The sequence below is a fragment of the Vulpes vulpes genome, chromosome 2, assembly GCF_048418805.1.
Source record: "Vulpes vulpes isolate BD-2025 chromosome 2, VulVul3, whole genome shotgun sequence".
In the NCBI taxonomy this organism is placed as follows: Eukaryota; Metazoa; Chordata; class Mammalia; order Carnivora; family Canidae; genus Vulpes; species Vulpes vulpes.
The window spans coordinates 24,195,281-24,210,144 of NC_132781.1; the positions used below are offsets into that span (position 1 = coordinate 24,195,281).

The 14,864-nt window shown below is 55.9% G+C and overlaps 1 protein-coding gene across 11 annotated transcripts; it reads left to right on the forward strand.

The window, feature by feature from the left end:
• The first annotated feature begins 1,444 nt into the window (after positions 1-1,444).
• NFE2L1 (NFE2 like bZIP transcription factor 1) lies at positions 1,445-14,461 on the forward strand. 11 transcript variants are annotated; one of them, XM_025995827.2, is made up of 6 exons: positions 1,450-1,748; positions 3,619-4,633; positions 9,400-9,615; positions 10,030-10,119; positions 10,344-10,502; positions 11,281-14,461. In XM_025995827.2, exons 2-6 carry the CDS (start codon positions 4,124-4,126, stop codon positions 12,649-12,651), a joined length of 2,346 nt encoding a protein of 781 aa, XP_025851612.1. In that variant the 5' UTR covers positions 1,450-1,748; positions 3,619-4,123; the 3' UTR covers positions 12,652-14,461. The 11 variants fall into 11 exon arrangements, with proteins under 11 accessions (XP_072603500.1, XP_025851612.1, XP_025851610.1 ...); XM_025995825.2 differs by lacking the exon at positions 1,450-1,748 and adding an exon at positions 1,942-2,092; XM_072747396.1 differs by lacking the exon at positions 1,450-1,748 and adding an exon at positions 2,181-2,298.
• The last annotated feature ends 403 nt before the right edge of the window (positions 14,462-14,864 follow it).

A 14,864-nucleotide genomic window follows, 5' to 3' on the forward strand; every position in this document is an offset into this window, starting at 1 on the left:
GGCTGAATGGTCTCCCATTTCCTTGGTAACATGTCATATCCTTCAAAACCACGTCTTCCACATACTAATTTCTGCCTTTAGCAGAATTTTTTTTTTTTTTAAAGATTTTATTTATTTAAGGAAGAGCAAGTGAGAGAGCACAAGCAGGGGGAACGGCAGAGGGAGAAGGCTCTCTGCGGAGCAGGGAGCCCCCACTGTGGGGCTCCATTCCCGGACCCTGAGATCATGACCTGAGCCCAAGGCAAACGCTTAACCCACCTAGCCACCCAGGAACCTCTTTTAGCAGGAACTCTTCATCACAGGCCTGCCTGCTGGAGTTCTCCAATCATTCAGTATTTGTCTATTTTGTTCCTGGCACTCTTCTAAGTTTTGAGGACTCAACAGTTAATGCATGGAATTCTAGTCCTCATGGAGTTTTTATTCTAGCATTTACTAGAAGCCAAATTGTAAAACGAAGGAGTAAAAAAACATGTGCTCTGTGAATCAGTCTTTGAAATGCATAACTACCTCAGCAGTTTAAGGAGTCAATGAATGGACCCTGGTGTACCTTTCTGTATGAATTTTTAAAGTGTTTTATAATCTGTGAACTGGGCACTTGGGTGGCTCAGTGGTTGTGCATCTGCCTTGGGGTCAGGTAGGGGTCCTGGGTCCTGCGATGGGAGCCCTGCATCAGGCTCCCCACAGCCAGGAAGGGGGCCGCTGCTTCTCCCTCTGCATATGTCTCTTCCTGTGTCTCTCATGAATAAATAAAATCTTGATAAAAACAAAAACAAAACTGTGAACCATCCAAATTAAGCCTTCCAACTCTCCAAACACGTGAGGACTGCATGTTGTTATCTGAAGAGTTAGCAGTTGGCCTTGTCCTTAGCTCTACAAGGACCAGTGATTTCACCCACTAGATTAACGAGGATTCCTGGGAGTCGGTGCCTCTTTGTCCCACAGCTGGGAACAAAGTACAGTGAACCTCAACCCAAATTATCCGAGTCGTTACTAAGCTGGAAGGTTATCAGACCGCCACCCCCAGGGTAAGTGAATCACGATCTCTGGAGAGAGGCCTCAGAATTTGCAGGTTTAACAAGCTCCCCCAAGTGAGGCTGGGTATAAAGCAACGTTCCAAAGTCACAAAGATGTTGGCGAGGCGAGACTGGCCCGAGACCGAGGAAAGTTCCCGAAAGGCAAGACTAAGGTCCATGGTGGTAGGGGCGGGGGTGGGACAAGAGGGGAAAGGGGAGCTCTACGGGACGTCCCTTTCACGACAAACATCGCCAGTTGTGCCACATCCCCCACGCCGCCAACGTGGTGGCAACCTGCCCGCTGGGCCATCCCCGCGACGCGACCCCTGGCCCGGGGCTTGCGACGCAATTGACCCTGGCTGGCACGCGTCGCGGTGCCTGCCTGCACAGAGCGGAAGCGGCGAGCGTGGTTTCCGCTGCCAGCACCCAATATGGCGGCCCCAGCGTCGCCACCGCGAGAAACACATGCTCTGTGTCCCGCCTCGGCCCCTCAGGTCTCCCTGGACTTTTGCAAGTCACCGTGGGAAACTTCAGGGCGGGGGAGTAGACTCCGCGCTCCCGCAGCGATACCATCTCTGGCCCCCGGCCCCAGGCCCTTATCCCCCGGCTGAGGAATGCGCTGGAAGCGCTCAGCCTGCACACTTTGCTCCGCCACCAGCCTGTAATACCTCGGGCGGCCGACGCACCGCGGAGGGGCCAGAATGCCGGGCGACAGGGCCTTCGCCCCACTTATTGGTGAGCCCACGCCGCGGGGCGGGCCTGTGCGCCCACTGGGCTGTGGGCCATGTCAGTCTTGGGAAATCGGGAAAGGAAGGAGGAGGCACACTCAGCCATTGGGCTCCTCTGGCTGTCAATCAAAGTGACATCCGGCGACGGCCTCAGTCCCGGCTCGCTGATTGGAGCAACCTGGTCCTAGGAAGGACGCGAAGGGCGGGCTTCCGAGGGAGGTGGGAGGAGGGGGCGGGGAGGGAAGCGGAGGCTGGGGAGCTCTAGGCCGGCCGGCGGTGGCGGCGGCAAGGCCGGGACTCGAGCTGAGGGCCTGCTGTGGCGGCAGCGGCGGACGCCGAGCTCTGCAGCGGGTACCAGGCACCTTCCTTTCCCCGACGGGGGGCGGCGCTGCTCCGCGGGGCCGAGGCCTATGGGGTGAAGGGCGGCGGGGTGGAGCCCAGGGGCAGGAGGCAGGAGGCAGGAGGCGGGAACGGGCGGGCGAGCTAGGTTCGCGTCGGCCCGGGCCCTGGGCCTGGCAGGGAGGGGCCGCCGGGCCGTGGAGAAAGGCAGCTCCGGGGTGGGTTGGGCCGGGGAGGGCTGAGGGCGCGAGAAGGCGTGGTGTGAGGCCCAGGCCGGGAGCGGGGTGGGGCCATCGGGACGGAGGGCGGGGTGGGGTTTGGCTGTGAGGGTGGGTCAAGGCCGGCCGAGTAGCACTTGTTCGCTGTTGCCCCAGAAGGCTAGAAGCCGAGGCGCCGACAGCGGGCATGGCGACTTGGTCCCAGCCGGACTCGGGTATCCAGGGCGGGGTGGGACCGGGCTCAGACCTGAGGCCTCTGGCTTTACTCCGTCTTTAAGGGGCCTTGTCCGGTTTCTCGAACTTAATTGTCTCTTGGGAGGTTTTAGTAATAAATTGCGTGAGAACGGGAGGGTCGTGTGAGCAGGGATTCTGGGTCGCTGTTGTGTTTACTTTAACCAAATAAGGTGTCTGTGTGTCCGTCCGTCCGTCCGTGTGTCCCTCTTCCCCTTTAGACGAAGTTGGTAGGTGGGTCACAACAGTGAAGAGGAGAATTATGTCTCCGTTTTATGAGGTTAATGGAAGCTCAAAGTAGAGATCAGAAACTGAAAGGCAGATTTACTCCCTCCCCACTTGGCTATCTGCGTTGAGAACTTGGCCTTATCCTCCTGCTGTGGCTCAGAAGGTCATATGAATGAAAATAAAACCTGCCTATTGCAAATTCTGGGTGGAATAATCCTCCTGTCTCAAACCCCCCCCCCCCCCCCCCCCCCGGCCCTATCAGCCTCCCTTCCCCCTTTTAATGTGAGAGTTAGGGAAGAGAAATCAGATTTTAAAGTTGGGAAAACAAAGGCATTATTTTGCGGAGTTAGGTGCCCTGGATGTTGTTCTCATGTCCTTTTACACTCTTCTCCCATTATAGTCCCTCCCTTCCCTTTATAACTGGAAGGCACAGGGATTGTAGGCAGTTTTCTCTTGGGAGATGGAGGATACAACTTTTCTTTAAGATAGGAAATGGACTTCTCATGCTAAAAATAGAAGCTGGGTAGTGTGGGGATGGGGTGGGGGAGGGTCGGTAAATCAGACAAGTGCAAAATATTTTGGATGCCCCAGGCATTATCTGCTTATCCAAAACAAGCTACCTTTTAGGGTATTACAAATTTGGTATCCAGAGACGGGGATCCTTCCTGAGCAATATTTTCCTTTCCTAGTTGTTCTACCTGTAACATATTTTTAGTTTTTCTTTCCCTAGGAGTAGAGTAATGGAATTATTTTTCAATAAAATATAAAAGTGGCACTTGAATGTGTTTCCTGCCTACTGCCTTAATCTTGGTGTGAAAGTTTTGGAATCTTATCTTGTTGCTCTTGTGATTCCCATTTCAGGTTTCTCTGGAAACCCCCCTGGTAAGTGTGGAGGAGGCGGGACACTCTGACCCAAGACAAAAGGCCTGTAGCTCCAGCCAAAGAAAATAAACCTTAGAGAGAAGGAAAAAAAAAAAAAAATCCATCAGCTGTTCCTGAGAACAGCCTGCAGTGGAATCTACAGAGAGGACAACTGATGTGAGTGAGGAAGTGACTGTATGTGGACTGTGGAGACAGTAAGTCACGTGGGCCCCGAGGGCCTGGACTGGGTTAGCAACAGTTGTACATGCAGAGGTGAGGTGCCGAGAAGGGAAAAGTGAATGTGGTCTGGAGTGTGGCCTTGGCTTCACGGGGTGTGCTTTCCTCTGAGGCCGTCCGGGAGCTCAGTCCCTGTGTTTTGCCAGGGTGGGCTACAGTGTTTGGCACTGAGGAGGGTAACTTGCTGGCTGGAGCAGCAGAGCAGTGGCCTTGATTTGTGTTTGAAGATTTAAAAACCAAAAAGCATAAACATTCTGGTCCTTCAGCAATGCTTTCTCTGAAGAAATACTTAACGGAAGGACTCCTCCAGTTCACCATTCTGCTGAGTTTGATTGGGGTGCGGGTGGACGTGGATACTTACCTGACCTCACAGCTTCCCCCGCTCCGGGAGATCATCCTGGGGCCCAGTTCTGCCTATACTCAGACCCAGTTCCACAACCTGAGGAATACCTTGGATGGCTATGGTATCCACCCCAAGAGCATAGACCTGGACAATTACTTCACGGCCCGGCGGCTCCTCAGTCAGGTGAGGGCGCTGGACAGGTTCCAGGTGCCGACCACTGAGGTAAACGCCTGGCTGGTCCACCGGGATCCAGAGGGGTCTGTCTCTGGCAGCCAGCCCAGCTCAGGCCTCACCCTCGAGAGTTCCAGTGGCCTCCAAGATGTGACAGGCCCAGACAACGGGGTGCGAGAAAGCGAAACGGAGCAGGGATTCAGTGAAGATTTGGAGGATTTGGGAGCTGTAGCCCCTCCAGTCAGTGGAGACCTAACCAAAGAGGTTAGTGACCACACGTCGGGGTGGGTGAGAGGGGTTTGGGGTTTCGGTGGGGTGGGCCGATCCTAAAGGAGTAAGGTCATAGTACCAACCCTGTGAAGAACTACAGTGTTTTGGGAGGGGAAGGGATCTCAGGCATTGTTCTTTGACAGGAATGAGCTAAATTGTCGGACCAGGACTGGGGGCTGGGAGCATTTCCTTGTGGTGAACCATTGGCCCACCTCTAAATGTACCGTCAGGACAGTGGGAGGTTCCTAGAACATGCCAGCGTGTTTACTGCTTGGATTTCAACAGGATTGTTGGAGGCACGGGGTGGGGGAGGGCATCGTGTTGTGATGGGCTTTGATGCGGTGTGTATCTGTTGCTAAGACACAAATACTTGGTGGACTCTTGCCTTGTACCTCCCCCACATCAAAACACACATGCATATCCTGAAGTTCTTCTCCTTTGTGGTCAGGCCTGTTGTTGTAAGGTCCTTGATAAGTCGGCTCTCCTGGGCCTGAGCCAAGGGGTAGATTTACAGAGTGATTATTGGCCAGGAGAGGGCCAAGGCTCCCATTCCTTGCTAAGGCCTGCAGGGAGTAGGGAGGAGAGGGCTGGGAGCTAGAAGAGAAACTGCATTCTGCTGCCTAAGTCGGCTGGCTTTGAGCTGTCAGAGATCTTTAGCTCCTGACACGTGGCTGACACACTGTTCTGGGCAGAAAGTGAGGGACTTGTCTTTAACGATGTGAATGGCTCCTGCTGCTCCCACCTCACCAACATGATAAAACCACCTTGAGCTCTGTGTTTGGCCCAGGCTTGCCACTTAGCCTTGGGAGCTTGAGAAAACGCCTGCTACATTCTCCTGGCCATTAAAGGAAGGGAAGGCTGGCTTGCACTGCACTGGGTTTTCAAGAGCTGAGGCCTGGGGATGGGGGTGGATATGTAAAAGTTTTACAGGTGCTACAGATCTTGGCTCTTTTTCTGCCCACCAGTCAGACCAGGTTTTGTCTCCTGTCCTGCATGCGAGACTGTTCCTGACCCCCTTTGGATGTCAGTGGCTGTCAAAGCTTGTGGCTTCCCCTGGGCCAGTAGTCTTCAACTTGGGGCGATTTTGCCCGTCGAGGGGATAATATGGCAATGTCATATTGTCAGAGACAGTTTTGGGTGTCACAGCTGGAAGAGGTACAATTGGCATCTATGGGAAGAAGCCAGGGATGCTGCTAAACTTACTAAAAAGCGTAGGATAGCCCCCAAAGGTCAGATTGATCTGGCCCCAGACATTAGTAGTGCCAGCGTTGCTCTATGCTCAGCTGGCTCATACTTGATCTGCTTTGAGAGAGACTAGAATTATTTGAGCATGGGAGCTGTGAGCATTCCTTACCTTGCAGTGCCTCATTTCTCAGATTCTTCCAGTGCCACTGGGAACTGTACCTTTTTTCTGCTTCCTCTGTTCTTTTCTGTCAAATGGGCTTCAGAGTTGGCACAGTGGTCTGAAGAAGTATGCTTCCCAGCCGCCTCTTCCATCCTTCTGCCCTGATGGCGCTCCCCAAGGGGTGGGCATGTAACTGGGCTTGCTCCTGGGAACTCTGCAGGGGAAGCTTCCTGTTCCCCTTGGGAGCTCTCCTGGGCTGGAATGGGGTGGGCTGGGCTGGGCTGTCTGGCTGTAAGTGGATGGTTTGGGGCAGAATGGGATGAGACTTTGGCCCTGCTTACTTCCATTCCTTGGCTTCAGGAAGGTTGTGCTGTCCCTGACCCCAGGCCTTCTCTGCTCCCTTTGGGGGTTGGGGGTGGGTCAGCATTAGGGCCCTAGGCTGGGTGTGGGGGAAGGGAGGATTATTACGTGTCCAGAACAACATTTCCTCAGCAACTCCAGGATAAAAATACCCAGGTCCTGAGCATGTGACAGGCACTGCTGGAGCTGGTATTCTCCCCCGGGGTGGCAGCCTCCCCCCACCCCTGCTGCCAGGCCGGTTCCATGGACAGCCGTGGCCCAGGCCCTTGTCAGGGATAGGATTCCCCTCGAGGTTGGCACTCCGCCCAGAGCAGGGGATGGCTTGTGTACAACTCTTTCCCAGCGAGGAGCAGTCTGTGACCAAGGAGAACATACTGTCCCTGACCTGACCTTAGGCTCAAGGGGTGCAGCAGTGAGGATGGAAGCTGGAACTGTGATCCTGATTCTGTTGGTGGCATTTTTCTTGCTTTGGAGATGTGGGCCCGGGCTCTGGCAGAGAAGCTCTTGAACAGAGCTGTGGCAGAGGGGGAGCATGGCACACATGCTCCAGGATGTGTGTGGCCAGGATGGTGCGGAGCACCCGGCTCCTTCAATGTGAGCCTCAGGCTCGTGTCTCCCTTGTCTTGCCTGGGGCGAGGCCTGGTCAGCGCTGTGACATCTCAGCACGCGTGGAGACGGCTTTCCTTCCTCCTCTCCTCTGGCCTTTGGTAGGGGGACAGACCCCCCCCCCCCCTGCTCCCAGCAGGCCTGGGTGCACCGGGTCCTAGCCCAGCCTAGCTTGTGGTCCTTGGGCTTCAGGACGACTGGCCACAGCCCTTCTGAGGAACAGGAAAACTCCTTCCACTTCTAGGGAAGAACTAGATTCCCCGAGAAGCTGCGGGAGTGGTTTCTGCCCAGTCCTGAGTGGGCTGGGGAAGCAGGATGCGACAGGAGGGAGAGTGGCACCCCTTCCCCCCCAGGGCTCTCTCACTGCGCCACCCCGGCTGGCTGACTGGGCTGGGTGGGGCTGCCCGCCCCTGGGTGCGTCTCCTTGAGGAGACGGAGGCGGCCCAGGGATGGGCTGGTTCCTTGCGGCAGCTTCTCCAGCTGCCCTGGTGCAGAGATTGGCTCCCGGCTGCAGCTAGGTAACAGGCGGTGGGAGGGGATTGGCTCCTTCCGCATCTCCAGCGGAGACTTGGGGGAGGAGATTGGCTCTCGTCGCAGCCTAGGTAACGACAGTGGGAGGGGATTGGCTCTTTCCGCAGCCCAGCTGCTGACCTGGGGGAGGGGATTGGCTCTCCGCAGCCTCAGCAGTGACCTGCGGGGTGGGAGGGGGAGGGGATTGGCTCCTTGCTGCAGCCTAGGTAACAAGTTTGGGGGGCGTGGGGAGGGGGAGAGAGGGAGGAGCGGGCGGCTAGGCCCTGGAGGGAGCTTGCTCTCCTCTGCAGCTTGAGCACGGAGCATGGGGTGGGAGTCCCATCTCACTGCAGCCTCTGCGGTGAGCTCAGGGTGGGGGCTGCCGGGTGCCTGAGTGGAACTGGGGTTGTGAGGTGGGAGGGGGCTGCTTGAGGATGGAGAAAGGGGGCTGGGCTGGGCCGCCCAGGCAGCAGCACGGGCGGGGCACCCTCCTCGGGCCCCTTGGAGCTAGCAAGGGGCCACCCTTCCAGCCTGGTGTGCTCCCTGCAAGCCAAGAGCTCCTTGCAGCCCCCTGTCCGGCTTCCCGGCACCAGCTGCCCTGGGGCTCATCTCGCAGACCATGACCCGCCTGGACCGCAGCTCTCACAGTGGTGGGGGCCATGCCAAAGGGAGCCGGCCCCTTAACTCTTTGCTGGCTGGTCACCGGGTGGCCCAGCCCCCCTCTGCTCCTGGGTCCAGGGCTTCTGTTCAGGTTGGTGTATGTGGGGAGAGTAAAGGGAGAGGTACACCTGGGAGGTCTTACGATCTGGGAGGGTTCCGGTGGGAAAGGGATACCTGGGTAGGGCTGGGGAGGTGGGTCTTGTGTAAGGATATTGCTTTCTGGAAAGTGCTTTTTTAACCTCTGAGTGGAAGGCAAGAGTTCAGGGTTTCTTTTGCCACAGGAGATGGCATGTGTAGGAAGCCCAAATGGTTCTTATTTATTGGGGTGGCACTGGGGATGGCAGCTGGTGCAGGAACTGATCAGGAGCCACCAGGTTACAGTGGGAAGGAGGCATTTTGGTGCCTGTGGTGGCAGTTGTGGCTGAGCGGTGATGGGGCCCATGTCCTTGAGTGGGTTGACTGACGGAGCATCCGTGAGTCCTGGGGTGTGGTGAGGTAGGGAGTGAGAGTGCTGGTGTGAAGGGACACCAGGGGCCGGCCTTGGCAGGGGTGGGGTGCCCAGTGAGGATCATCTGACTGCCCGAGGCTCTCCTGGGACAGAGGCAGCTTGCTGGGATCAGCTGAGAGTGGGAGTTCTGGAAGGGATGGATCTTGAGGTGAGCCTGGGCTTTAAGAGTTGTGGGTGTCCAGCCTTACTCCTGCCTCAGCCAGGGAAGGGGGAATGGCTGTAGGAAGGGCTGGAGGCAGCCCATCGTTGTCATTGGTTGCAGCAGGTGGTTGCAAATGCAGGGATTTTCCTCTCTGGCCCACCCCACCTCTTTATGCAAATGAAATGGCACCATAGTCTGATGCAAGCCTGGCCACCTCAGAGCAATTCTGCATGACAGTTCGCCCTTGCGTGGCCTGGCCAGCATCCTACAAGCCCAAGTGTGAAGGGATTCCCATTTCCAGAATGAGAAGTATCTCCTGCTTACCCCTTCTTTCTTGTGGAGCGGTGAGGGTGGCCCTGCCTTTTGGCCTGGCTGTACCTCTGGTCCTAAGCCCACAGGCTTGTGTGGGGTTGGTCATGCTGGTAATTTTTGCTAGCTCTTGGGGTTTTTTGGTTGTTTTTTTTGTTTTGTTTTTGGAGGCTGGTATCTGGAAATGGATGAATGAAGCCTTGTTGGTACGAAGGGGACGGGGCTGGGAAAGCTGCCCCCCAACTCCCAGGACTAATCGGAGTGATGCTAGGAAAGACCCCTGGATCCGAGAGCTAAAGTCACCGTGATTTGTCTTTCAGGACATAGATCTGATTGACATCCTTTGGCGACAGGATATTGACCTGGGGGCTGGGCGTGAGATTTTTGACTATAGTCATCGCCAGAAGGAGCAGGATGTGGATAAGGACCTGCGAGATGGAGCGGAGCAGGAGGACACCTGGTCAGGCGAGGGTGCAGAAGCTCTGGCGCGAAACCTGCTAGTGGATGGAGAAACTGGGGAGAGCTTCCCTGCACAGGTACGCCCATCTCTGCCCACTTCTAGAGACTTCTTAAAGATGGCAGGTTCTGTCTGTGGAATGAACCCGAATGTATCTTTTGGGTTGGGGTCTCCAAGTCACTTGTGCTGAGGAAGGGGGAGTGGATGAGCAGCAGAGAAGCAGAGGAACCAGGCCTTGGTCACCAACAGCACAGAGGAGGCAAAGCACCCAGCAGCTTCCTGTTTGTATCAGGACTCTTCCCCTCTCCCTCTGTTCTTTCCTGGAGTCGGAGACTCAGGGCCAGCCATCAGCCCGGGAACAGAGGGAGAGTGGAGGCTTGTAGCCACTGCAGCCCTCCTTCAGCTCCCCGCCCTGGAAAGGCTGGGGATAAGGCTTTGGCCCGCAGGCGGCCAGGGCCCGGGGCAGTCAGACTTACAGTTGCTGTTGCCACAGGTGCCTGGTGGGGAGGACCAGACGGCCCTGTCCCTGGAAGAGTGCCTTAGGCTGCTGGAGGCCACCTGCCCCTTTGGGGAGAATGCTGAGGTGAGCAGGGCTCCAGGGAGAGCCCACCGAGCCAGCAGGGCAGCCTGCACGCCGTGTGTCCGTTTGCGGCTGCCCGAGGGGACAGCTCCTGCTGCCAGCCTGGTCCTGGCTGCGGGGTTAAATTCAGAGGAAGGAAGAGACAGAACCGGAGGTGGTAGTCTCTGGGAGGAGTGCATTCGGTGGTCTTGCCTTCTCCTCGCTGAAGCCTCTGTGTTTTGCCCTAGTTTCCAGCAGATATTTCCAGCATAACAGAAGCAGTGCCTAGTGAGAGTGAGCCCCCCGGTCTTCAAAACAACCTCTTGTCTCCTCTCCTGACGGGGACAGAGTCGCCATTTGATTTGGAGCAGCAGTGGCAAGATCTCATGTCCATTATGGAAATGCAGGTAGGATTACAAGAACAGGGCACAGGGTTCTCAGATGAGGGGTGCGGGGTGCGGGGTGGGTTGGGGTGTTCACATTCAGTTGCTGTTTCACCTCTGGGAAGAGAAAGTAACACTTCTCTGTCTAATCCATAGGAAATTGGGGACACTGAGAGGTCATTGTTTGGGTGTCTCCTTAGGGTAGGGGGTGCAGTCAGGAGCGGGGTTTGGGTTAAAACCCCAGGGTTGAGGCTTTGAAAGCAGGACTGGCCCATAGGGATGCCTTCATCCTTCCTTTTAGGTAGATAATCACTTGACTGAAGGCTTCCAGGTTTTATTAGCATTAAAAAAAACCAAACTGGACATTCATGTGGTGCTTTTATAGCCGGTGCCAGCTTTCCTGACCCTCACAGTTACCTAGTCAGCCCTTTATTTTAGAGGGGAGGAAACTGAAACTCAGAGAGGTTAAGTGATGTGTCTGTGGTCACACAGCAAGTGGTGCAGCTAGGTTTTCTCACTCCAGGGCTGGGTGTTTCCTTCTTCCTCCAAGGAAGGGAGGATCGGGAGCTAGTCAGCCGTGCATTGAGGTGGGGTCCACAGGGAGTACTCATCTCTACCAGGTGGTAGTTGGGCTAATGGACCAAGAAGGGCCAGGAGTTAACCCTGGGCTCTGGATTCCAGCCTCTTGCCTGTCCGCCCACACAGCTGTGCCTGTGTCAGGTGCCTGCTGGTGTGAGCCCCCAGCCACGCCGAGGGAGGGAGTCTGCTCAGAGTGAACTGTGACGCTCTTCTCCCCTCCCAGGCCATGGAAGTGAACACTTCAACAAATGAGATCCTGTACAATGCCCCTTCTGGAGACCCCTTGAGCACCAACTATAGCCTTGCCCCCAACACTCCCATCAATCAGAATGTCAGCCTGCATCAGGCGTCCCTGGGGGGCTGCAGCCAGGACTTCTCACTCTTCAGTCCCGAGGCGGAGAGCCTGCCCGTGGCCAGCGGCTCCACGCTGCTCCCGCTGCTCCCCAGCAATTCCACCAGCCTCAACTCCAGCTTTGGCTCCACCAACCTGGCGGGGCTCTTCTTTCCACCCCAGCTCAACGGCACAGCCAATGACACAGCAGGCCCCGAGTTGCCTGACCCTCTGGGGGGCCTGTTAGATGAAGCCATGCTGGACGAGATAAGCCTGATGGACCTGGCCATCGAAGAGGGCTTTAACCCTGTGCAGGCCTCCCAGCTCGAAGAAGAGTTTGACTCTGACTCAGGCCTCTCCTTGGACTCTAGCCATAGCCCTTCCTCCCTGAGCAGCTCTGAAGGCAGCTCTTCTTCCTCTTCCTCCTCGTCCTCTTCCTCCTCCTCGTCTTCCTCCTCCTCCTCTTCCTCTGCTTCTTCCTCAGCTTCTTCCTCCTTTTCTGAGGAAGGTGCTGTTGGCTACAGCTCTGACTCTGAGACCCTGGATCTAGAAGAGGCTGAGGGCGCTGTGGGTTACCAGCCTGAGTATTCCAAGTTCTGCCGCATGAGCTACCAGGATCCGTCTCAGCTCTCCTGCCTGCCCTATTTGGAGCACGTGGGCCACAACCACACGTACAACATGGCGCCCAGTGCCCTCGACTCTGCTGACCTGCCACCACCCAGCGGCCTCAAGAAAGGCAGCAAGGAGAAGCAGGCTGACTTCCTAGACAAGCAGATGAGCCGGGACGAGCATCGAGCCCGAGCCATGAAGATCCCCTTCACCAATGACAAAATCATCAACCTGCCAGTGGAGGAGTTCAATGAGCTGCTGTCCAAATACCAGCTGAGCGAGGCCCAGCTCAGTCTCATCCGTGACATCCGGCGCCGGGGCAAGAACAAGATGGCTGCACAGAACTGCCGCAAGCGCAAGCTGGACACCATCCTGAACCTGGAGCGGGATGTGGAGGACCTGCAGCGTGATAAAGCCCGGCTGCTGCGGGAGAAGGTGGAGTTCCTCCGGTCCCTGCGGCAGATGAAGCAGAAGGTCCAGAGCCTGTACCAGGAGGTGTTTGGGCGGCTGCGGGATGAGAATGGGCGGCCCTACTCGCCCAGTCAGTATGCACTCCAGTATGCCGGGGACGGCAGTGTCCTCCTCATTCCCCGCACCTTGGCCGACCAGCAGGCCCGGAGGCAGGAGAGGAAGCCAAAGGACCGAAGAAAGTGAGCCTGGGGAGGAAAGGGGGGTTGACGCTCACCGGGATGGAAACTGGAGAAGGGCTGGGCCTGGACCTGGACCTACAGAGGGGACTCGAATGCCTTCTTATCCAATAGATCTTCTCAGATGGGATAAACTGCGGGTCAGTGGACAGGAAGAGGAGGGCGCAGGCGCTGTCTGGCTCAGCTTCCCCCAGTGGGGGTGGGGCAGGGCGGAAGTGGCCAGACCACTTGGGTGGACAGGGTCCTCACCCCTACTGTTTCCTTTGCGGGAAGGGGTGGTGCTGGCATTGCTGGAGGCCGACCAAGGGGAAGGGGGGGGCTTGTGAGAGGAAAATCATAGAAAGTCTCATTCCTGGAAGGAAACAAGGAAGGAACAAAGGGGGATTAAAAAAAAAAACCCCAAAAAAATCAAAGCGGGAAGAAAATCAAAGGGCAGGTTAAGGTTGGGTCTGGCCAGGATACCAGACAGAAGGGTTGTGGTGGGACTAGGCCCTCTGCTCGAGTAAACCCCACTTCATCCCAGGGGAGGGTGGAACACAAGGTGGGATCTGGGAGGAGCTTTCAGTTTCTGCCCTGTAGTGGTTCGAAGGGGAGCTCTTGGATATGTCCTGTAATGTTCTCATTTGGAGGGGAGCCGCTGGGACCCAACACTGGCTGGGGAGGGCTAGGGCCAAAGAGTTAGAGGGAACAGGTCACGAGGCCCCGAGGCCCCCGTGCCGTGTGGCAGCAGCCCCAACACCAAGCATGTCCCTCACTGCCCTGCCACTCCATCTCCCTCTGTGCCCAGTACCCCCCTGAGCTGAGGCACCCACGTTTCCATCAGAGCCTGCATGCCAATGCTGTTCTCTTCCCGCCCGAGTGCCCCTCACCCCTCCCCGCTGCCTGGAGCTCTTCTGCTGCTGGGGTGCTGGTATTGCCCCCCTAGAGCTGAGCCTGTAGCCTCCTAGGGGCTGCTCTGAGGCAGGGGGATGATGTGGAGAAGCCAGGCAGTATTTAGCACAACACTGGGGAGTGACCCATCCCTCAGGCCTCCCCTGCCAACAACCGGGCATGTCACTGGAAGACAAAAAAAACCACAACACCCAGCAACAAAAACAAACTAGTCCTTTTAGAATTTCTTGCGCTTTGATTTTTTTAGGGCTTGAGCCCTGTTTCACTTATAGGGTCTAGAATGCTTGTGTTGAGTAAAAAGGAGATACCCCAATATTCAAAGCTGCTAAATGTTCTCTTTGCCATAAAGACTCCGTGTAACTGTGTGAACACTTGGGATTTTTCTCCTCTGTCCCGAGGTCTCTGTCTGCTTTTTTGTTTGTTTTTTGTTTCTTTCTAGAAGAATGAGAAGTGCATGTAATGGGGGCTGAGAGCACCTACCCCCAGGCTCTCGGCCACAGGCTGCTTCTCCACACCCCCAGTTCAGCAAAGGCCCTGGGCAGGACTTCCTGGGGGAGGCAGAGAGGGGAGCGCCAAGGTGGCCAGATGGTTCCAGGACCACAGTGTCTTTATTTTTAACTGTTTGCCACTGCTGCCCCCACCCTTGCCTGGCTCTGGAGTACAGTCACCCCCAGACTAGCAGGAGTGAGTTGTGGGGGGAGAAGTACTGATTCTCCTCCATACTGGGGGGCGGGGGGGGGGCTAACTGAGCAGTAGGAATGGAAGGCATGAGCCTGGGAAGTGCTTTTATAAATTATTTTCCTTGTAGGTTTTATTTTTAATTTATCTCTGACCTGCCAGGGAGAGGGGAGAGAGAGAGAGAGAGAAAGAGATGCTGTGAGCACATGACAAAATAAAATAAAATAAAATGGATGATTCATTCTCAAGTGTAGTTTTTCCCTACTTTCAATTTAAATTGAGTAAAAGAAAGATCCCAGGAGGGGAGGACTGGCCATTGTGTGGCTAAGGCAGAGCTTGCAGGGGAAGGTGGGTGGAGAACTGGGGAGGTTGACAGTGAGGAATTTAGAAAGACTTAAGTACCGTTTAAAACCTTCCAGGCAGGTTGTTGGTACCTCTTCACAGGGTTCCCTAGCTGAATCCTCCCTCTGGAGAATTTTGGCCTTTCTCCTAGGACTAGGCTAGGTGGAGGGGCTGTCACTTGGCCAGCTCCTTGTAGGTCCACCTGTGAGAAAGTGCATTTTTAAGCTTCAGCATGCTGTCACTTCTGGTGACCCCACTTACCAAAGGGTACAGAGCATCAGAGAGTAATACCAATGACGGACTGAAAAC

Excerpts from the sequence above, each read along its gene's own strand:
- NFE2L1 (XM_025995827.2), top strand. The coding sequence starts at position 4,124 with ATGCTTTCTCTGAAGAAATACTTAACGGAAGGACTCCTCCAGTTCACC. Across the intron at positions 4,634-9,399 it reads GTGGAGACCTAACCAAAGAG|GACATAGATCTGATTGACAT; the intron begins GTTAGTGACCAC and ends TTTGTCTTTCAG. Across the intron at positions 10,120-10,343 it reads CCTTTGGGGAGAATGCTGAG|TTTCCAGCAGATATTTCCAG; the intron begins GTGAGCAGGGCT and ends GTTTTGCCCTAG.